The sequence below is a fragment of the Taurulus bubalis genome (assembly GCF_910589615.1).
Source record: "Taurulus bubalis genome assembly, chromosome: 5".
NCBI lineage: Eukaryota > Metazoa > Chordata > Actinopteri > Perciformes > Cottidae > Taurulus > Taurulus bubalis.
In genome coordinates, this window is record NC_136593.1 from 11,584,580 (window position 1) to 11,609,440 (window position 24,861).

At 41.0% G+C, this 24,861-nt stretch overlaps 1 protein-coding gene across 1 annotated transcript in view; it reads left to right on the plus strand.

Annotated features, from left to right (window-relative positions):
• Window positions 1-358: 358 nt before the first annotated feature.
• megf6b (multiple EGF-like-domains 6b) overlaps window positions 359-24,861 on the plus strand; it is a gene marked incomplete at its 5' end in the record, with an annotated part of 53,355 nt that continues 28,852 nt past the window's right edge. Inside the window, 4 exons of the mRNA XM_079218980.1 lie at window positions 359-450; window positions 1,944-2,078; window positions 2,967-3,076; window positions 9,920-10,024. Coding sequence (XP_079075106.1) covers window positions 359-450; window positions 1,944-2,078; window positions 2,967-3,076; window positions 9,920-10,024 — 442 coding nt within the window. The remainder of the gene's footprint in view (window positions 451-1,943; window positions 2,079-2,966; window positions 3,077-9,919; window positions 10,025-24,861) is intronic.

Genomic DNA, 24,861 nt, shown 5'->3' on the forward strand with positions numbered 1-24,861 from the left:
CGACTTCGTGCCCGTCAGTCTAACATCTGCAGTGAAGGAGCGTACGGGAGCTGCAGTTTTCAGTCAGTGTCTCACACACACACACACACACACACACATACACACATACACATACACACACAGACACAAACGCACACACCGGCGCAGAGAGAACACATCGCGTGTGATGGCTGGGTCATGTCTGGAAAGTGCTGATCATTTTCACGCGGAAGATCTTTTGTGCGCTTTTTAGGTTTCTCCAGCTTGGATTAATTTTTTTATTTGGTTATTTATATTGACGTTTTTTTTTTTAAATGCTTAAACCGCTGAGAGATACTCATGAATACCTTTTAAAGCTGATCCAAGAAGAAGAAGAAACATGGAAAGTGTTATTTATTTATTTTTCCTAATATTTATCATAGAGGTTAATGCAGTGCGTTATGGCACCACCAACAATCTACTACCTTATATGTGAGTAACCTTTTGTCCTATATGTTTTGTTGTTTATCGGCTGTTTAACTTTAGACTCTGTTTAGACTCTTTAGGGTTGAGGTTTGCTCTTCATCATGCTGTATTTTTTCCAGCCTCACATTCTCTTTGAAGTTTGAGTTTGAAAAATTCTCGTTCACCTGCACATTAAAAAACTTGTGACATGAGACTCAACCAGAGGCAGAAAATTGAGTCTTGTGAAGTTTTTTTTAGTTATCCAACAGCAGCTGGGTGAGCTATTTTTTTACATGCTGAATGATTCATTTAACTGTTGTGCACTCTCATCATGGTCTTTATTGGCTTCCATGCACAGTATCACTGTAATTAACATGATTATATATCAGCTTCATGTGGATGCTCTGTACTGCATTCCTAACTCTGTCAAAATTAGTTTGAAACACCTCAAAGAGACAGTATTTTAAACCTCCATATAATATATATAAGGAGCGTGAATTATGCGAGAGAAGATTCTCTGCGGTCAATTGCCACTTACAATAAGATCTCTCAGTTATGTGAAGTGATCGTGATTGCTATTGTTTATGAGATGAGCAGCTAGATGTTGTCTTAAGATTCCTGCTGATCTCCGTATGCACAGCCCTCCTGTCTGTCCTTGGATTGTTACCAACGGAGTAAATGTTTCAAAGATCCGGGTGCACTTTTTTTAAAGACGAGGCTCCTCTGTGAGCTGCAGCAAGTGACGTGAAAGACATCAGTGGCAGGTTTGCCCGTTAGCAGACACCCTTTGTGTCAGAAGGGACAAAACATCACAGTTAAAAAAGGGTTGTCGTGTTTTACCTGGAGGGTGAAACATGTTAGCTGTCTCCCATTTCTGCTGACATTCAGCCTTGTACGAACAAGTGCAAACATGCATGTTCTACCGTATGTCCAGTGAAAACACTATATATGTCTTGTGGGAATTGTCTGGAAAATTGTGGCATGTTTTTGTATTATTTTGAAAATATTGTACAGTGAGTTGGTAAGTGTTTGCAGACATTGTACATGATATGTTTTTGTTTCCCAGCAAACCAGTGGCTTGTATCAAAACATTTATCTTGTCTGGTTATGATTTAGTTTCTCTTTACATTTGGATGATGAGATATAAAATAAAAACGGCAAATCCTTGCCACTTTCATGCCAGTGAAATCTAAAAGATTTCCAGGTAACAATTTCAGATGAGTACTGAGTTTAGCTTGAACTACAGGTAGCATATTGTGCAGCTCAGCATTCTAAAAAAGATAATGTATTAGGAATTCCCCTTAAGTCTTTAAAAAATAACAAAACCAGACATCATAAGCAGCCTTGCACCTCAGCACAGGTAATGCCCTCACAGGCATTACTAGAAAATGCCTTGTAAGCTTTGTCTATCTATCTTTACTGCAATATTTCTCACAGCATTCATAAATTGCCCAGCTGTGCATCTGTGGAAACATGACAACTTGACAACTTAAGTATTTTCATCGCTGCTTTTGTTTTAGGCCCAATGTGTGTGTGGAGAAGGAGGTGACACTGGTCGCCCAGAGGCAGCCGTGTGTGCAGGCCTTCACACGCATGGTTAAAGTGTGGAAGCAAGGCTGTGTGGGACAGTCATGGTGCATGGGATACGAGAGGAGGTGAGTAATACTCTTCATTTGTTGTCTGTCGTCTCTTCCCTCTTTGTAGTTAAAACCTCTGACTCTGTTCTCACAAAAACACTCCCATCTTCACCTGCAGTGGATATAGTGCTTTGCTGATTAATCTCCGGTTAGAGCAAAGCATTAATTATGTCTGCATGAGTCATGCAACCAAAAGAATTTATTAGAGAGGGCGTGCTCCTTCATTTGACTCCACCTCCAAACAGTATCAAACAGGATGAGCTCCTTGACCTCCTCTTTCCTCCTTCTCTCTTGCTCGTGTTTTGTATCACAGCTTTAAACCCCTCATACAGTTCAGAGCATGGTGCAGCCCCACTTCATTGGGTTACCAGCTATTTAACTCCAAGGCGTCTTTGCAGCCAGCATTCCTGGAAAGGAGTGTCCTGTATGCTAACATTTTAGCCTGTTATTGTTTCCGGAGTTTCTCACTTTGCTGCTCACGCTCGCTTTCACAGCGTTATTTACCGTGTTACAAAGTCAAAGGCTGCTTTGAAGGCAGCTAAAGCCACAATTACTCGCTTTAAACAAAACGTGTTCCCACAATGCGTAATGACCGTGGAGCAATGAGAGGGGTCCCAAAGTACAGGGAAAGGCACCGTGCTCTGAAGTTGACTCTGCCAGTCGAGGGCGCCTAAAAAGTCTGGGAAAATGTTTGCTGAACATCACACCGCATGTCACTTAAAAGGCTGTGAGTCGTTTGATCAGATTACATGTTTGTTTTTCCTAATCTCATGGTACATGTTGACTCACCCACTGCTGTTTTATAGTGGAATACTATAATAACTATTTCTTTTTGATTTCTTTTCTAACTGCCACTTCAACAGGTTTGATTTAAAGTTTTTAACTTGATGTTTGTCATGTTAACAGGACAGCGTACTACACTGCATACAGACAAGTGTACAGACAGGATTATCAGACTGTGTACAAGTGTTGCTCTGGATGGTCTCAACTTAATGGTGAAGCAGGCTGCCTGTATCGTAAGTATCAACCATCCAGATTTTACTACTTTTTGCCTCTTCTTTTTTTTTGGTGGTTAGGTATGTTTACTAAAAGGCAATATGTCTTTTCCTGACTCAGCAGGAAGAAGGGTGCTTCAAACATCACTTCACCCTTGGCACAGACCTCAGAATGAAAGGTTTTCAGATAAAGGTCAAAAGGGTCAAGAGATGCTTTGCCCATCCAGACTCCTCAGCAGATGTTATCAGTCAGTGCCATGTCTTAACCATTTGTGTTGTTACAACGGTCCCACAAGGTTTTGATGTGGACGGTGGGAAAAGAAGCTCAAGTGTTGAAAGACTTTAAGTGTTGACATTCGCTCTCAAAAGAGGTTTGCGTTGTAGTTTCTTGTTCTACTCTCAGCAAAAAACAATTATGATTACGGTGAGGTCATATCTCTGTCGCGCTCCTTTAGTTTTAGACAGATAGTTCGTCTGGCAGATAGTTTTTGCGAGGCTAAGTATTTACTTTAATACATTGAAACTCCAAACGGACCACATTGCCCCACTAGCCGTGGTCCCATGTTTAAATCTCGGCTCTCCTCATATAGTCATGCCACTCTTCTCATTCAGAGGTGTGACATGGCAGTTCAGGTCAGAGGATTGCATTATGGATATTAGCACAGACAAGCCCATCCAGTGTTTACCCCAACCAATCACAGTCAAGGCCACCAAAACAATACCCATCAACTTATGGTGGAGGGACCACCTGCTGATACGCACAAAAAGAACAACAAAAAAAACAAATATGAATCTACCCTCTGTAAATTCCAATTCATGGGTCTGTGTATGGAAGAGTGGTTCTGTTGGTCACACTGGGGCTGCCAGCAGCTCATCTCCTTGTGGATAAGCTTAGCTTCACACCGCTGAGACCAAGAAGCCTCCTTTGATGGGATTTCACAGCCAGTGATCCAGAGCACATAGCCTGCATACCATAGACGGACCCTTGGCAAAGCCTTCCTGTAAACAGTTTGTCCCCTGTCCGGTTGACTGACAAGAAAGTTCCCACTTCCTTACTCTCATTGCTCTACCTGGAACTGACCCGCGGGCTCAGTGGCCAGCGCTGACACCAGTAGGACAGGCCCGTTACTGTCCGGGAAAGCCCTCAGAGGGGAAGTGGCTGGGATGTGGAGCGAGAGAAGATCTCCTGGATGTGCCTGTCATCGGTGTCTTATTATGGCATTTATGTTCTCTTCAAAGGGCTCTTTGTTTCCACAGAAAAGGTTATGGTATTACATTATACAGTACAAAGAAGCATTGCACTGTATGCTCTGCAATGAGTTTGGTTTGTTTTAAAACTCCCATAAAGACATTTCTTAAAAATGCATTCCTCAGGACTGTCCAGTGTTTAACCTCACTTAAGTAGACAGAGGTTTTGTTTCTGTTTTTCGTGTGACAATGGCTGCCCTCTTCGATGTGAGGCGGAGCTTTTATCTCTGTAACCACAGACGTGGCAGCACTTTGAGATGGGACAAACTAATCACCCTTTTCTCTGAGCCATTGAACCAGGATAAAAGGAAGCTCACACCACAATCCTCCCTCTCCCACTGCACACTTTGCTATGCACTATCTGCACTGTACCTCAGTCAGCACAATGCAATCTGAGGGGCTGTTTTCAACAGCGCCTCCGACTTCCAGAAGGAAGAATCTTCTCTGCAAAATGTACAGCTTTAGCAAATCCCCTTAAAACCCCCAAAAGAAGGGAAGATTGAGAAGATGGGAATGCTTTGTGTTTGAGATAGTGATTTAGTGTCTGGCAGTTTTCTCTCCGTCTTGTGTTGTCCCTCCTCTTCTCTCGCTGTGTGTGTTCCCTCATAAAATGTCAGTGTAAGGTAATTAGGCCAATGACTTCTATTGTGAGGTAGTTGAGCAGAATTGAGGCTCTAATCATGTTGTCCACACAGTGGCTTGGAAGTGGCTGCGTGTAGAGTAGTTTGTCCTTCCTATAGGTCGCCTGTGATTCTCATCTGCCTCTATGTCCACCCATTGTAGAGATGTTGACATCCTGTCACTGTCTTGCTGTGAATGGTCTCAGTTGTTGTGCTCTCCAGCAGTATTTTAAGGTTTATGAGTTTTCCATTTACACAATATCAATGATTTAGAGTTTTTGTATCCAAGTTCTGATGTTTTCCAGCATTATTGCACAAAGGAAATGAAGAAATGCAGCACATTATTACCTTAGAGAAGCTGCAACCAGAGACTGGTTGGAGGAATTATTTAAATGATTAGTCAGTTCTCAAAATAGTTGCATATTAATGTTCTATTATATTAAATAGATTAGATCCACATCTATTCATTGTTTTTACAATACATCTAATCACTTCTAGGCTACAAAAAGTCAGCCAGCTTGTTAAACCCAAAGTGCAACCGAGGTGACTTCTGTGTGTTTTGTAAAGACTCCAATTGGCTAGATGACTATCTTGTTCTCCTGAAGGTGAAGAACTCTTGACTTTGTGATGGCGACTTCCTCCAATTAAACATTTGGAGGACCACTCAATCAATGAGTTAAACCTTTTCCCTCAGCGAGTAGCCACGGGCCGAGTGAGAATGCAACGGGGGTTAGGCGGGAGTGGAAACGAGCAGTTATGTTGATTGACGGCAACAATAAGCTTTGTTACAGGGGCTGAGGGGCAGGGACAATGTCTCCTCCAGTTTGTCGTCCTCGTTAACTGCTGAATGGGAACTGGCCCCCTTTTGTGGTTGGAGCAGGCTGGCAAAGGTAGCTACTAGTGAAATAGGCCCAGTAGCCAGAGAAGAGGAAACGGTCCTCTGTCTGTCTATGGGTGGTCTCTGTGTTTGTGTGTTTGTGTGTGTGCGCGTATATGGAGACATATCGTGCATAGCTGATCACAAATAGACAAATAGACTCATGCAGAGAATCAGACAGAAATCAGCTTGAGACATAACATTAAGCATACTTGTTCCCAAATTATGGAGCTGTGAGCGAGTTTACGCTCGACATCCCGAGGTCTGTTGGATGCTAGCTGGAATAACTTGTCATGGGAACAGATTGTAGAATTCCACTTATTCTAGAATGAAAATGGAGCAAGCATGACCGTCAATGACAAACAGTAGGCACAAGGACCTAAAGCTAGTAGCTTATACAAGGTATAAACAAGCTGCTTGATTTGACATTTTTTGTTGTATAATTATTATTTGGTCTGAGTGACATGCATGCCATTGTCATGTCTTATCGACATCTTTGTTGCATTAGCGCAAAAGAGCAGAAATAAAAGATGCAAATGCTGACCACGACAGGTGTTTTTTAATTGTACATACTCTTTGTGACTAAATGTAAATATTCTCATCCACATAGTTGGAAATAAGGATGAAAATATATTTATCTCACAGGAATCTGTGTAATTTAGACATGAATAATGTAGGGAGCAGCAAGTACCCCAGATATTCTAATAGCAGGCTTGTGCATGCTCAGACATTTTTTTGTCTAAGCGTTATTGGGCCTGCTTTGTCAAACCGACCTAGTGTGTGGTTCAAATGGTATTTAGAGTCTTTCAAAGAAAACTTTCAGAGATCATCTAACATAGCTGGCCCTGGCTTTCACACAACCTCTTTGAAATGACACATTCCTTTGCATAGCAAAACATGATTTGTTGCCTCAAAATACAGTTCTTGGATCCACGCGTACCAATTGTGGCACCAAAACGGAGTCCTGAACGCAGGCCTTTGTGTCTGTGAATTGCCCCAAATGTGATCTCCCTCTGGGTCTCACTCCAGGGGTTAAACAGATCGACGGAGCCTAAACAAACACTGGGCTGCCTCTGTGCTGATGTGGTCGTCCCCTTAACAAGCTGTAAGGGTGACACCTGCGCGTTGTTTTTCAGATTCTTGGCACAAGTCGCTGACCCCGGCTGCTTCTGTGTCTGTTTTTGGTGGTAGCTGCTAATCCTCTCGGAGAAGGTGTCTTTTGTAATAGAGTGGAGGCATTCACAGTGACAGATGAGAGTGAGTTTTATGCCACGCTGCATGCCACATTAAGAAATTATTTCAGGGAAGATTAGGCAGCGTAAGGCGCTCAGGATGGGGGCGGCCCAAAAATGCCCTGGTTAGCTGCCAACAATCCTGTGTCTCACATCTCAGAGAAGGGGGAATGTACATTTAGCCATGCTATCCTGAAGTGACTCTGAGAGACATCTGACCTTATACTTTGTAGCTGGTAATTAAGATTTTTTACCACAATTTAGTAATGTCTCAATAATGTGATCCCTCACAGCTGGTGGTAACATAATTGTACTGAAGAATTTAGATCTTTGTGCAATTAAACCGGACCACTGGGTTATGTTTTTTCTTTAATGCTCGTCTGTCATCTGCAGCTTTCACCACACCATTATTCCCTCACATTGGATAATCACAGAATTGGGGGTAGTTATGTATGTTGGACTAAGACAGTGAATCATCGCTTCTGTAGCCACACAGTCTTGAGGTACTGGAAGTCATCATGGACAGATTAGCAGCGGTCACATGGTATTCCTGTTGGAGTAGGATTTCAGTGGCTTCACAATTGGGCGAGATTTTGGTTTAATAGGTTTTTAGAACAAGAACATGGATGTATTTGACAATGTGTATCCGTTTGGGGGAACCGCTAATGTTTGCTGGGGTGTTTTTTTTTAGAGACGACAAGTGAGAGATATCCTTGATGTCTGCTTTAGGTTGCACGTGTTGACTCACTGGATGGTCCAACTGTTGAACAGGTGTCTGAGGATAAATCCAGATGACAGGAGGATGTTTAGTCTGAGCGCCGGTCTCCAAGGAGTCCTGTGCATCTACCGGAGAAAATTACTCCGGCTCATATGTGATTATTAGAGAGCACTTATTCATGTCCCTCTCCTTTTGGCTAGAAATATTATGTTATTCCCCGCTGCTTACATGATACGGTTGAAGCCAGACTGTAGATATTCTTTAAAGTGTTTTTATTTTCACAGCCTGAAGCGTCTCTTTGCTTCTCAGCTGATCAATTTTACCTTTGATTGTACTTCTGTGCAAAGTATCTGGAGTGGATAGTTGTATATAATTAGGGGTGCAGCTAATGTTTTCTTTTTATTTGTAGTCTATAAAATGTCTGAAATTGCATAAAAATGTCCAAAACAATTTTCTATTCAATTTGATTTGTTTTGACTCAACAACCTGCAATAGAGAAAAGTAACAAAGCTTGTAACATATGTGAAGCGGCAACATAATTACATAAATACAGAAAATTATTATAAGTGATACTGAAGGCAAGAGAAGGGTAAAGGATTATTTGAAATTCACACGAGCCGTTTTTCCATTCACATATTTCTATGCTCATTTCGAAGTATTAAATCAGAAAAGCTGTATGGACACGGGAAGAAAAAGCATAGCAAACATTTAACTTGCATTACTGATCAGCTGTTTCTACTGTCGGCTTCTCCTCAGATATTAGTTTAATGTGTGAATACTTGTCTTAGTCTCCAGGCCAAAAGTAGTTCCAACAATTAAAACGTTTCAAATTGAAACAAAATCCATAAGATCTCTCTCCATTTGTCTCTTGTAGATGAGTTGGATAGCTAAGTCGCCTTGATAGGTTTCTGGTTCGCACCCTTTATTTATTGTTTACTGGTGGATTAATGCCAGGCATATCCTATAGCTCCAACTTCTGACCAAACGGTAGCCTAGTTTAACTGCTAGTTTCAAAAAGCATTTGATGGAAACGCTCCTAATTTGGATTTCTTGTTTGCAACATTTCAAAATTAGCATGACAATTGAATGGACACCCGGCTAATTTCCGTGTGAGCTGTCCTGGGCACACTGATTATCACCGTGACCATATGTGGTTGATGAATGACATCAGAACTGGCAGCGCCTGGTGCGCCTCTTGTTGCATTAGATGTGCAGAAGAATGCATATCTGGCCGAAGACAACTAGCATTCAGAGGCTTTCTTCACAATCATCTTTGGAAAAGGTTGGCATTTAAATGTCTCTTGTTATTCGCTGGACTGTGTTATTCCATCCCAGTGTCCTCATGTTGCTCGTCCGGAAAAGCAATGATAGACATCAATCCTCTGGATCTGTCATCACTAAACACTGTACTCTGCTCAGGAGAGTGCAAACCACAGGCCTGGCTTAAACAGCTGTGTCTTACTTAGGAATATTAGCCTCGACGCCCATCAGATACGCACACAGGCAGGGAGACTTCAACACACACGTACTGTGCGTGCACACACACACATTTTTAGGTGAAGGACTGTCATGATTAATGTGAGTGTTGTGTTGGCAAAGGGAATGTGATGGTATACCTTTGAGGTGGATTCACATGTTTCAAGCTATCTAGTTTATATGTCCTGGCTTCAATAGAGAATAGATGGATGAGCCACGCTCACCCTGTGGCTCTCTGATTTTATCCCATGATTTACCCGCTGTTTGCAATAATGATCAGAGTTCAGTTAGTCAATCAAGGTCCTTCTCAGTTAACTACCGTGCAGTAAAGAGGCCACTTTTCCTTTTGAAAAGTCCTGTAAGCTGTTGCCACCCCTCATGTTAAACAATCTGATTCTGTAAAAATTGAGTTTAGAAATGTCTTTCACTTGGCCAAAGGCCCGTGCCTCGGCTCAAAGAGAGCCAAGTGGTGGATTCCTTTTACATTGGTTAGTGTGAATGGAGGAGAATCAAGGTTCCTCTTTAGTCAGGAGTGAACAGGCCGATGATAAGGTTTTGATAGAAAGAGGTCATCGTTTGAAACTGAAGATGTTGACATCTCATGAAAACAGCCAGGTGTCTCTGCTTCACTTAATATTTTTTTATGTCCTTCTCTTTTTCTACCCGCCTACCTGTCCACATCCACATGTGCAGCTGTGTGTAGCTACGGCGTGTGCTTCAATGGAGGCCAGTGTCGGGTTGGATCCACTCAGCTTTGTGACTGTCCTGCAGGGTTCAACGGACCCAGCTGTCAGTATGGTGAGTAGAAACATCCTGACTACGTTTCATATTCAGAATCTCTTTTCTTCTTCTCCTCTTTTCATTTCTTTAAGCTCCATTTCATGAAGAGAATCATGTAGAAACTGTCACACGCTGTACAATTATATGAAGCTATTATCTTTTACACATGTGCATTTTCCATTACCGTCAGTGGATGCAATACGTAGTTACGGTAAAAGCCGGAATCATAATCATTCTCCATAGCTGCCTCTTCCCTCTGGAACTCCCTCCCCAAACTCATCCGTGACTGCACTGACCTTCCCATATTCAAAACACAAATCAAAACCCACCTCTTCAGAAGGTATTATTATTATTATTATTATTATAAAAAACTCAAAACCAACAGACGCATTGAAGCCGATTAGAGCTCATCATTTGATTAAAAACACCTGTTTGGGCTCTTTGCTGGATCCTACAATTCTGATCCGTTTCAGTCCGCTCTTCAAGCCTCCCCACTAAACTCTGTTTGAGTGATCGTGAATGAGAATCTCCTCACACCAGCAGTTGGCTTCTTTACCAACAGCCCAAGTATTTTATCAGCATCCTCATTGTTGAATTTAAGCTGTTGAAGTAAAACAGCAGAGGACACTGTTGTTTTTCTGATAACGCCGCACGGCAGGAAATTCCTCTAGTGTCACCATTTCTTTCCAGAATCATCCATCTGTCCGTGTAATTAGGCCCTCCTAGACACTGTTACAGGTCAAGTTCAAACTGTGGTGACACTTAAAAGTGGTCTCCTTTTGTTACGATGGTCTGTCCTAATTTAACGCTCTCTGTCCAGCATCCAGGAGTTCCAAGTTCATCTCTAACTTACCAACTTTTGGTGCAACAGCTATAGCTTCATAACGCCTTTAGACGTTCACCTCTTGATGAGGACTTATGATCAAGCTTTGAGACTTGTAGCACTGACAGCTCGTTGATATGATCAGAGCTTTCTGTGGTCGCCCAGCTGACCTGGCTTAATGCTGATTACTTCATGCTTGAAAAAGAAAACAACTTAATTATAAGGCCAGTGGATCCATGAACATACCTAAATGGGTGTTGCTTAACACCATCGGTTGCTATTTTTAAGCTGGTCCAGATGTGGAGGCCCAGTGGAGGTCTTAGAGAGTGAAGCTATCTGCTGAATCTGATGTTTGCTGATCAATGTTCATGAAGTTCAACCCTCACCCCAAACTCCTGATATATCTAGTAAACCATAACATTCTGAGATCTTTTGACTAGAGGTACACACACACACACACACACACACACACACACACACACACACACACACACACACAACCAATTCCTCTATTATGGTAATACTGAGTGTTTCAAACTTCAAAACCCCAACCATCAGCAGTAACTGAAAGATGTACTACTGAAAGACAGGCCTATGCAAGTGTGTGTCTGTTAACTGATCCATGACAGATGCAAGAGGAAATGTCAAAGCTGTTGGATTGCATGCTCAGTTTATCAGGAAACTGTCAAAATATTGTCTAATCATTATGGGACTAAGAAAAGAATGTATTGGTGTAGAATAGATACTGTGTTCCTAATATCTGATGAGATACGAAAGGTGACTTCTTCTGACTTCAAAACCATTACTAACATTTACACATCAAATACATTGATTGGAAAAGAAAATCAGTTGCGACATATGTAATTAAATCTAATCAAATTAAAACTGCTAATCCTGTTGCCACGTTTTAATGCTTTTATCTATTTTCTCATTTTTAAATGATCAAATAAAACATAAATACTAGATGATACAATCTTTGTCTGACACTTATATTCTGTTGTGTTTCTAGCATCAGAAGGAGATCCACATTGAGATCTGCCAGCATTGTTCTGCATTGTGAATGATAGCTGTCATCAATGGGCACCTATAGGGGCCCTTGCTGGTGTAGAGCTATGCAGCAGACGCCCACGCTTTGGCCCTCCTTCTATTGGAGGCTATCAGCTCGTAAACTATCTGGCAGTTATATTGCCTTGTGATTGGCAAAGAATGGGCTGCTGGATGAAGGATGTGCGGCTGTCACTGACGTAACATTTGGGGTTATGGGTGTCGGACGCAGGCAGGATTACGGATCAGCTGTCTTTCTTTTGAGGTCCTGCATGTGCCACATAGGTCACTTCAGTGGCATGAGTCCCGTGGGCAAAGAGAACAAACTGCAGGCTAAGTACAAAGTGGCTCATCGCTCAACATCACTTCTGATGAATGACTCTCTTAACTGAGTGACGGCTCTTAGATATAGTTCAACCATAATGAAGAACGCTCCATGGTGGTCAGGCAAATACCATTATGTTGTAACTCTCACATTCTTGAGCCCCAGATAAATAACCTTGCTGTGTGGACGAGAGCACGCTGCTGCTATAATTAAGTTACTGCTGCGGTCCACATGCTGCACACAACTGTCAGTCAAAGCGTGTTCTCTCATCGTGTTTACGTAAAAGCTGGAGCCTGACTGGAAGATGTTGCTGAGGATGAATGCGTGGAACCGCAAGAGTCACTCATCATTTTAATTACTTTAGACGTCAACGTTGGCATTCCTCTGCAGTCACATGTGGGGATTGTTCCTTGAAGAGCTTTTGATGTGGTTTGTTCGTATTTGTTTACAGCAATTGGTGCGTTTATGTTGTTCAAAGGGGCCAATTAAAGCCCTGCGCTCAATAGTTGTCTGGAGCTGTCATCTGTTTTGCTTTTTAGTCGCATTGTGTCTCAGTGATGTGTGAGACAATAATGACTGTCCAATTTGTTTGAATTGGTCACCTACCTCAGCTTTATACTTCCCAGAACATACTATTATACTCTAGGATAGATCATTTCAAGGTTGTATAATTTCACATGACTGACTTCTAAAGATGCACATTGTACTTACGGCATCAGTTTTAACTAAGACGGGGTACGGGTGGGAACATTTGATGACATTAAGATAAGATGGAACTTTATTTACCTTGAGGGAAATTGTTATGCAGCAGTTGTAGTACAAAGTAAGAAGGAGTACAAGTATATAGAGTGAAAGTAAAACAAAATAAAAAGCCTACATAAACTAAGTCCCACATCAACACAACGTTTTCCTCTGTGCTTTTTTCACTTGTTGTAGTCGATGGCTAGAAAACGGGGATGTCCTGTTCTTCTGTGGGCCAATCAGGACTTAGCACTTAGCCACTGTCAATCAAAACTGAACTGGTGGGATATGTATTTCCGAAATTTAGGTTTGATTGTTGCTTATTTTGAAAAGAATAATTTATAATGATTAATAACCAATGAATTTATATGACGGAACAAGGGTTGTCAGGTACCTGTCGTGTGTGTATGTGAGGTTTTGCTCTGAAGTCCTTTTTAAAGCTCTTTGTCTCGTCTGTATCCAGCGGGGTTTCGTCACTCGGTGCCTGATGTACTCAGTATCCAGCCTGTCATCAGTAGACAAGTGGTATCCTCTGGGATCAAGAGCTTCCAGGGCTTTTAGACCTCTGGCAGGGCAGATGTCTTCATACCAGCTGACATCTGGGCCCAAGCTACAGACAGACAGACGGACAGAAAAGCAGACATTTTGTAACATGAAACTTTACAAGCGCCTTAGTCTAAAAATCTTGAGATATTTTTTAAAGATGCCTCTTGTGCCCCGTCCTAAACTGAAAGGTAAAATTGAATTTATCTTGGACACATAAAATTGATGGATTGCAAATAACCTTCAAAGAGTTATTTGAAACAAATATAAGGAGGAGGAATAGGGAGTCGTGATATCAAAGTAAAATAGCAGAGGGAAACATTTTTCCTAAAGGCTGTAACCCAATATGAGAAAATACTGTATTTGTTCCGTTCCCACAGATTTAATATATATTTATTTGGCTTTTGTTTGTTGATCCCAAACTGTGAAAAGTTTTGCTGAAAGAGCTCTTTCTCTGTCACAGTAATTGCGACTCATTTATTTGCTTTTTGCGAATAATTTCTGAACTGTAAGCTCATATCTTGGCTGGGTTTGGGGTCATTGTAATGCCAGGAGGACCAGCTTGTTCTAGACATCACTCAAGACAGACCCTCTGCTGATGGCTATCATCATAATCTTTTTTCTGTAATGTTTGCTTCAAAGAAACTCCCAGGCTCAGCCACAGCAACGTCAGCTTTGAAGCTTTTAGTCAGTGCAAATGTTACTATGTCATACCAGTATGTATGTATGCCACTTGCATTCATTCACCAAGATTATGGTTCAATAAAGCGTCTTTGTCGGATTTTTATTCTGCCATTCTGTACAGTTTACATCTGGCAAACCAAATGCTAATTGTATTTTATTGGCAATCGGATATTACATTTGAAAGGTTAAACTGTTGATGCAATTGGGCTAAATCCAAAACTTTATTTTATTTATTTTTTAAACGACTAATTAAAACAAATGAACAATGCCAACATAGCAGATCCTGTTAATGTTAGTTTGTGGCATCAATATGCATGTTCTTATTGCCTAGACGATCCACCATAGTTAAGGGTAGAGATAGAAGTTGCTCCTCCAATCTTACTAGTAACAGTTTCTTTTATTTTTATAGTCCAGAGGAATTATACACCAATTGGGATTACCACCCAACTAGTATATGATGTCTTCAGAGTTTTTTACTTGGGCTTATAAACGGCCGACTGAAGCTCTTGATAATGAGGTCAGTTATTTCTATGGAGCTTTTTGGTGCGTGATGTGAGTCCTCCACAGTCTGCTGGCCGAGGTGCTGAGAAATGGCACCGGACACACACACTGAAGTCTAACTCTGAGCAAACACCTTGTGAAAGATTCAGAGATGATAACACGTCTGAGAGGGATTCTCATATATGTTCTAAACCCTTAGTTAAGATGTTTAATGAGGTCGGATCACATGAGACATAATTAAACAATGACAGTGGTGGAACTTTAAATACGTCTGTAAGTAAAATACTGTACTTAAGTACAATTTTGAGGTGTCTCCTCTTTCAGTATTACCAGTTCATGCTACTTCTACTCTTTTTAATTTCAGAGCAGAGGTGGAACTTTTTTACTTAAATTGATTTGACAACCAGTTATTTGTTTGAATTTTTTTTCACAAAACATATGAACAATTTATGAAAAATAAAGCATTGTTCACTTCCCAAAAAAGTAGTTATTTCTACCGTGGCCAACTACAACATTGAAATTCTGCTTACATGTTAAAGTTTCAATATTAGTACAATAATATGACATAACTAAATAAGTATATTTAAAATGCAAGACACATTTGTCACTTGCCAACATAGTATTTGTACATTATCTATGAATAATAATTTCAAGTATGAGGCCAAATTTATAGTGCTATGCGAGGGAGACAAGCTTTTTAGTGTTCTTGGTATTGTGGTTCTCTCTTGGAGCATGTATTGTGAGGCTACACGCCTGTTAGCATGGTGGCAAGGTCAAGACAGCCACCCTGGGCTATTGTGGGAATTCATTGGCTTGTTAAAGGACCCTTGTTGAGTTGCACAAAACCTTTTCAAGTGCACTGACTTGAACCAGGGTCGTGTGGTCAAGAACTCGCTTTAAGAGAGACCGATAGCTGAAGAAAAAGGTAACTGGTCATCACACAAGACCACTCACATCTGACTTTCTGCTCCCTCTGTGTCTGTCTTTGTTGAGTTGAACAGCTTTCCAGAATGTCTGGAAAGTATTTTCTTCAGTTTTTCTTAAGACTGGGATGAGTTTGCGTGTGCAGCTGCATTCAGCGATTGTGCTTTCAGATGTTGCTCTTTGCAGAGCCTCCTCTAATAGCTGTCTTACTCTGCAACTACTAAAAGTTCAGTAGTGGTCTTTCCTCAGACTGTCCAGTGGCTTGTTGTAACCTGCCTTTTGACACTGCTGCTCTCGCCTCACACACATACATAGTTCTCTAACTGTTCAGTGTTTGTTGAATTCTGGTAAATGTGCGTGCATGCCAGGTTTATTTCTTCTAAGTCATGGTAATCACTGAAGCACATTAAGGCCAAATGTGACCAAAAATGTGTGTGGTTCATGCCTCCCAGAAGTTAAATGCAAGTTAACACATTAGTGGCATGTTGGTCAGAAGTATTGATGAACTTTGCTGCATTCTCACTGACTGTGATTTTATACTTGAATGCAACATCCAATGTTGTAGTGTTTGCTCTTTTTTTTCTTTTTGTCTAATCACCAGCGATTATACTATTATTAGTATCGCTGTGCGCTTAGTTAAGCTGATTTTTTGTGACAGAGATGACTTTCGCTGTCTCCTCCTGCTTAGGAGCAGAGAGGTCAAAGGTCGAGCCAGCATGTGGACAGAGCATGTGCCGTTTTAGAGTTGCCTCGAACTCCCACGGCTGCACTCACTGGTAATGAACAGCAGGAAGGCTACGCAACATCTAACCCTTTTTTGAAAATGCGGGGTGACTGCTACCATCACTGCTGCTCGTCAAGCCATTTAAAGACTGACAGTGACAGGAATGAGCAGCAGTGACACAGATGGTATCTGTCATGTTTAAAGGATGAGTGGTCTGTACAGGGCCATGTTGTAAAAGGGAACATCCCTTTCATTTATGGTTAAACCATTTCACACGTGCTCCTCACTCTGGTAAGTTTGACTGTCAGTTGATTAGCGAGGAAATGGTCTTTGATTTTTCTTTGGCTAAATATATAGTGTATCTGCTCCCTTCATGTTCGGGACCACAGAGGAATGTGATGAGAGAAGGGCTTTCAGCATGTCAGCCTTTGAAAAAACATTTGAAAAACCTCCATACATGCACTTTGGCGAGTAAGTGCCCCAAATGAAACACACATGCATGCCCTGTTCCTTATGGCTGGAGATAGGACAGTTATCTTGCCGCAGCATTGGATTAATGCTTGGCCTCACTGTGATGATGAACCAGTGTGGCTCATAATTTCATCAGGCTTCTTCCACTAAGAAAATATAAATCTATATATTTCTTGGTGTTTTGGAAACCAGTAAGTTGTCCACAAAGAAGAGGAGGCGGAAAAGATCCAAACATGAATATGTTCATGCAGCTTTAAAGAATGTGAAACTTGCCTCGTGGTCCTTTTCCATCGCAGGAATTTAACAACCTGTAATCTGAGGCTTCTCTTAACCTAAACCTTTTGGTACCTTGAAAGACTTTAGTACTAGTTTCTCTTTGCGTTTCCACTGTATTTTAAAAACGGGGACATTTTGGTTATACAACAATAAAAAGGCAAAAGCAGGACAGACTGTTATTTGAATGTTCTTTTCGGTTGACCAATGAATAAGGGGTTGTAGGATAGATGTTAAATGTTTATTTTTGTTAATGTTAATCACCTCCCATCAGGACAAATTCCTTGTATGTGTAAACATACATGGCAATAAATGGTTCTGATTCTGATTCAGACAACCTACAGTTACATTTATTTTTAAGATGAGATACATGTGACAGAGTCTGGAAATAAGGTGATTAGTGGCCCCTACACGGCGTGCAGCCCCATTAACCACTTGTAGTATTTCAGTTTGCTGCGCACATTGTGATCCTTTATTTTGTTTTGTTTTGGGCCTTCCCTGCCATCCCTCCCCCAAATACTAATGAGGGCCTGGACATCTTTGTTTGACCAACATGCATTCTCAGTTGGTCCTCTTTTTAAAGAAGTGGTTCTCCTGATTGATGCTGATTCAGTAAAAAAACAGGGGTTACGTTTGTGTTTGTTGTAGACATCGTTTGTCTTGATGTGACGACAAATCTGTGTGGCCAATCATGAGCAACAGAACTGCCAGCAACCCATGAAAGCTGGAACCTCCATTTAGTCTCATGTCTTGATCCGTGCCGAAAATGTAATTTCAGGAGCTCGTCCACAAAGCTGGCTGAGAAAATTGAAAACAAAGCTGTAAAAAAAGTATATGCTTTACTTTACAGTTTTATTGCATTTTGCAGTATAAAATGTATTGATTGACCAGAAACATGTTTAGTTTTTTTGACATAGGAAATTAGCTGTGATCAGTTACGATCCTCTTTCACCGTTGGCAGCGTCATCACAGCAAAAGATTCCAGGAATATTGCACCTTACACTGTTGTGGTTTTCTCAAACTACTGTGTAAGAACTGGTAACTTCAAATACTTCAACACTCGCCCATCATTCACATGCTTATCTGTTATTGTGGTCGGTGCAAAATATGACCACGAAAGACTGTAAAGCCATGACATTGTAAAACTGAGATGCCACAGAGAGGTCAAAAGGTGTTTGGCATCAGGGCATTAGATTATATAACTTTTTTAGAACGATCAACACATTTGTTTTATCTTATATAAATCTGGCTCTTGCGCTTTTTGAGCAATTTCTTTTAGTGGGAGAGAAAAAGTTGTAAAAGTGGCTGATAATGGGATAGTAAATGTCTAGAGCGATCACACACGGTCTAAATCATTCTCAGGGTTTCCCTTTTCTCTCTGATGAGTTTAACAGGCTACATCTGAAATAGTTGTGAACAGGTTGAAGTCTGCTTTTGTACTTTACTTGGAAAGAATTACGACGTCTTAGGTTCTAACCCTAAAAACACAGAATGTGAAAAATTTTGAAAATGAGAACGGTTTAGAAACTGTAAACACGGTCAAGTGGTGACATAATCTTGCTATTCAAAACATTTGTTTGGTTAATTGTTTTACAACACAATTTCTCCCATCAGTCATACAATGAACATAAAATGGTCCATTCACAGAGTCACTGACATGCTTTCTATGTTTTGCCTTTTGAAGGTGTGATCCTGTTTTTTGAGTGTTGTTAGCAATTAGCATAACTTGACTTCCAGAGCAGCTGAAATGAAGGAGGCCATGGAGATGTAGAAAGTAGGCTGGACACATTATCTCTTTGTCCTAAAATCCTCTGATTCTTAGTTTTGTTACTTCTTTAGTGAAAGAGAGTGAAGCAAGGGATAAGAAAAAGGAAGTAGGAGGGGTGTAAATAATTAAACCCTTTTTCCACTATTGATTAATTTGGCAATGATTTTCTTTTAAATAACTGATTAATCTTGTCTATAAAATGTCAGGAAATAGTTTCTTCATGGCAATGAAGAAAGGGTTTTCTTTTTTTCTTTTGCAAGAATTGTTTCCAATCCCTAATGACAAAAGCATTGATCCTCAAATGTAGTCCGTCTTATCTCTTCTCGTGTCTGCTATTACGTGTGACATATTTATGGGGGGAGGGTGCGCAGCTCTGTTCCTGTGAGGTCAATAAACTCACCTCTAATGAGAGGGAGTGCGTTCCAGTCCAAGGGTGGGGTCCATCCTTACCCACCTACCTGCCTTTGCGTCCTGCACAGCACCCTAATCTCCCGTAATTGTGCAGAGTCTGGGCTTCCACCCAGTCTCATTAGGCTCTTTACAGCATTACTGATGAAAGGTCGCTCCTGGTCACGCCGGGGGCGAGGGCATTAAGTTTGCCTAAATTAGCAGTGACAAGAGTTTGCAAAATACAATTAGAGGAATAATCAGTGTGGGCTGATCCCTTCATCTGCCAGTGGTGATTCTTCTCATCTCTCTTACCGTTTTACTCCAGTGAAACCTCCATATCTTTACTAAATCTGCCTCTGCTGCTTTTATTCATTCTTATCAGCTCCATGTGGACTCGACTGAGCAAAACACTTCTAATCTGTGTTTCCCCTACACCTACAACATTATCTCTTCTGTTGTGTATTTTCTCCACATGGAAGCCACTGAGCCTTGGGGAATGTTCACCCAAGAGGACGCTCTCTTTAAATGCAAAGCCAGACAGTCTGGTGAGGTGTAAAACGCAAATGATAATCTGAAAGAAATGTATTGCGATGGGGTCAGTTGCCTTTCACATATCAAGGCTGTGTAAAATAATAATAGTAGTTTTAGTCCATTACTGCCATATGGCTCTGTTTCATCATATGTTACGTCAGTAGAGACTGCTTCCCTGGCATCCTTGTAATAGTTTAATTACTTTTTACAAAAACTAATCCTAAAGATAGATAAACACGAAAGCGCCACGCTGAATATGAAAACACCAAATCTGACACGGACAAATGGTTTTAATGTGAGGAAAATACCACAACCTCACAGCACTGCTTGAGCAGGTTCGTGCACTGCCATGAAAAATGAGCCTCTCTGAATTAGATGTAGCTGGTGGGTGGGTGGTGTTTTTGACCGCTGTTCTTTTCAACTTTAAACAACTGTGAAATCATGTAGTGTCACACTTGAACATGTGAAGCAATGTTTTCCTCCCCTGTCCACCTTTATACATGACAATATGTCATATATCTGCCACCTTTTGCACCGCATGTAAAAGGCTCTGAGCAACTTTCCATCCACTTAGACCCTGCACATACCACAGCAGCATATCTCACACATGCGAGGGAGACAGGCTTGAAACCCAAAGTCATTTTTGGATTCCTGCTGGTCTTCATGTGTCCCAGGCACTCAAAACTCAAGGGTCAAAGTTGGAAAACACAAGTCCTAACCAGTAGAGCACAGATAGAGCACACGCAAAGGGTCAGAGGCCAATCCCCCGAGGTCCACCAGCTATTTGTTCCTCATGTTCGTCTGCGTATAGATCATAAAATGTTATTCTGGAGACATGCATAGGTTGATGCAGCTGGCCTACGTTTTTCTGTGTTGTCTAACTTTTACTGACAGTAAAGATGAGTGACAGAAGTCAGACACCTTTGGATGTCCACAGGTTGTTAAAAGGACAAACCTCTTCCAAGATGTATTGCTTTATCAGCTACCTTCCATAAAATGATTACAGTCATGTGAAATATATTTGGTAGTGTTTCTACCAGTGTACAACACTCAGATTTCCAGCTTGAGGTATGACTGCTGGTGGCACATCGCTTACTGAGGGGATTTGAGCTCCCTGTGTCTGGGAGTGAAGGAGTTGCTGTAGTCAGTCAGCTGTAGGGAAGACGAGGGAACAAATTAAAGCTCATAGGAGTGAGAAGCAGCTGGCTCTTAAGAATGAGGTATCCCATAACACATACACACACATGAGTGCCTACAGTCAAATATGTGCACATGAAACAGACACACAAACTTACCTTGCAGTGAATTTTACCATCAAAACAGATTAGAGGAGTTTAGGACTCAGTGGAGCATAATGTTCACTAAACACACTCAAATACTAGATTTTAAAGTCTTTGATGTTGCACATGAATCCCTTGTGGTCAGACATGCACGAAAAATAAAAGTTAGCGCTCAGTGGGGTGGTTAATAAGCTGTACAGACTACCGAGTCTCTTGATTGATATTTTTACCCAAGAGGCAGACGGTGCTTCTCTCAGCACAACAATCCGCTGCTCGTCTGTGGCTTTTTGTCAACACATGCCTTTGGAAGAAGTGTATACAAACAAAATACAATTGTTTAAACACACAGATAAGCAGAGAATTTAGATTGTGCTCGTCTGCATTTTCACATGAGAATCATTCAATTGAAGGAAAAGAATCACCACGGCTGACTTTAATGGCCTTACACACCTGTAAGCAAAGACATTGGTGTCTTTTTTGTTGACTTCAGTACAGTTTGAGGCTACATCCACACTAATACGTTTTAAAATAAAAACAATGGCCGGAGTCTATTTAGAGCCGAAGTCTACTTTGTCCCGCCACAGTTGAGTTTCATAATGAACCACAAATATTTTCACATTTTCCAAAGGTCGTGCTGGTTGACACATGTCCTCTGCAGCTGTGTGCAGTGACCAGCTCTAGTTTGGTTTGGATAGTGAAAGTGGCTTGCAGTTCTGGCCGTGTTACATAGTAGCGAACAGCCACCGCTCTCTACTGCTCTAATATGTATTACCAAACAACAGTCATGGAAACGTAGCATCCAACCTCAGGTTCTACGTCAGGGAAACGCGGTTAGCTCTTTCACGAAGTGCACCGGAATCCACTTGAAGATCTGAGGTTCACCGACCATAGTTTTAAAATGATGTATTTGCCCCCTGGTTTATATTTTAAAAAAAGGAAACAAGCATTTCAATGATTATACACAATACCCTTAACACCATGGTAAGACTTTTTTCCTCTCAACTTAAGACGGATCGTTAATGACTTCATGGAAACATTAGAGGTTTGAGAGGAGGTACAAACGTCTAACGTCAAACATCAGTGGATAAACATCATAGAGGCCTGTGTGTGTAGTTGGTCCTTTGTCATTAAGGGGACGTTTTTTTTAACTGGGTTTAAGGAAATCCACACCACGTCCGAATAATAGTGCCACTTAACAACAACTCAGCTGCTACACTGGCCACAATTACAGGGCTTTGAGAAAATAACTCAGACCCAAAACTGGCACAAAGAATGCATCAAGTTGGACTCGGGGTTGAAAATTATTGGATGCTCACAGCATACATAGTTTTCTGAAGTCAGTGCGATGAACCAGAGTGAAATATGTTTTGCTGGCACTTTGACTACTAAAGTGTGGTTCTCTTTGTCTTTGAATTATTATATTGCGACAGCTGTGTTTTAGTTCTATGATGAATGAGAACAGAGCAGAATCACATAGTGTTAACTTGACAAACATCCAGCAGCACATCTGGGCTATTATTGATGTAGCAGGAGATTAACAGCAGGGGGCAATGTTGAATTTGAACGGTTGCCTTGCAAAAGAGAAGGATGGAAAGAAATGCATTCTACTTTAGTCCTATTTTACATAAAATCCCAGTCTAGCAAATGACTGTCTCCTCTAGTTTTAAATGTATTTATTGTCTACTCTGAGAATCTGTATAACCAAAATTAATTTCAGTCATTACCCCTCAACCCCCCGGAAATGGTGCGCACTGACAGTAAATATGTCAGATCTTTTGTGCTTTCATACTTTATTTATTGAATTTAATTACTAATTCATGTAAACGTCTATATCCTAAGTCCTCAAAATGTCATTGTTTTCCTCATCTGATTACACTCTGCTAGTGAAGTTCTCGTTCTACGCTCTTGTTGGCTTGCAGTCTACCTGTAAATGTTATAGCACAGAGACAGTAGTCTGGCAGAAAAGCATTACAAGGAAACCTTAGAACTAAAGTACTTCCGCAATAATGTAGACACACTGACCCAAACCGCAGCAGTAATGCTTGGATAAAACATTTAAAAGGTTTCTTTTGGACTTTCATGATATCTGACTCCAGGAAGAATAGCTATGTGTAATCCATGAGGAGTTATAGGGTGCATAAAATAAGTTTTATAATAAAGTTTGTGAGCTTGGGGAAGAATATTTCATCCGTGCATCAGTTTCATTTGAGCTTCTGCCAGGCATTCTTGCCTGTGGGACGGATAAAGGAAACGTGTCCTCTATGAAAGGCAAGGTGGGTTTATTTGTATTTAGTACCCTTCAACCACGATGCAACCCCAAGTACTGTACCTGAAACATAAACAGTAGGCAATGTATAAAAAGGAAGCACATATACATGTATATTATTTAAATTACAAAAATAACAGAATGTAAAAATAAGCGGGGATTAAACAGTTAATATAAAATAAGAGTGCAGCTACAGTACAGTGCAATATATGAATACATGGTCTCAGCCAGCAGAACTGGCCTTTTGAAAAGACCCTTTAAAAAGCATTTTATGGGTCAGTTATACTTGAGGTCGAAGGTGAGGATGAGTTTCCTGTGAAAGTGTGAGAAGTAAATTGTGAGTTCCTGTTCATAGACGGTTGGTTTGTTCCTCAGGCAAGATGTTGTCATGCGTCGTCCTGCTGCGGCTACATGCGCAGCTCTGTCGCAGAGAAATCCTCGTCTGAATGAAACCTTTAGCCAATCTTTATCGCACCTGGTAAATGAAAGCAGCTGTAAGGACAGCAGGGAATGCAACCAGGAATGAACACAAGCAAAGCACATTATTACACCAGCAGGCGTTTAGATCAGGACCCTAAAAGGAAACAGGTTAGGCTCTCCTTAGTCCCCCTTTTCTCCTGATCCCCCGATGAATACTGCAATTTTACGGCCCATGACCCTTCCTGAGATGATATCGGGGGTCTGGTGGTTTTTGTTGGCCCCTCATGGTCCACGGAGACATTGGCCCCCGCCGTCCTGGGAGCGGTGGCTGTCGTCCTTATCGCAGGAAGTCACACAATACAGCAGAGGAATGTAAACCCGGAGCTTTGCTGCAGCTGAACTTGCAGAGACGCAATCAAGAGATTTAGTTTTCAAATCAAAGTTTTTGTTTTTAATTCTTGACCTGATTGCTTTGGGACACTGCAGGGAAATACACAAGAAGACATAACATCACTGAGCAATCTGGCACAATATTTTGTATCCAATTGGAACAATGCACAATTGCATACAGACATGATGAATAACAGAATATTCCAGGGTTTCCATTATGACATTTTTTAGCTGCACAGATTGTGATTTTTTGTGGTCAATTTAGTCAGTAGATGCCTAAACAGTAGTCACACCCAGTAAACTATGGCATTTGCTGTGTGGAATCGCATCTCTGCTTTTCCCGAATGTTCATGTTTTGTGTCATAACAATTTAATAAAAACTATTGCAAGATGGTTACGGTAGGCATTGACTTCGGATGGTTAGGGTTTAAATAAGTCGTCGGGTATTGAGTCTCGAGTTTTTGCAAGTTTTCGCAATTTGTCGGATATCGTCTAGACATTACCCCGTCATAAAAAAAAGATGTAATTCGATTTTTGTTTGCCAAATAAGTTGACAAACATTTGCTTTGATAAATGACAATCATCAGAATTAGTTGTGTTTTCATTATAATCATTATAAATAGAATATCTTTTGGAACTGAACCGTCTACACAATGTCTCGAACGTACAGTATTTGTTTTCAGTCAACTAATAGTTTAGCACCTCTCAAGCTTACCGACGATGTATCTTTTCAGTCTTTATGCTAAGCTAGGCTAAC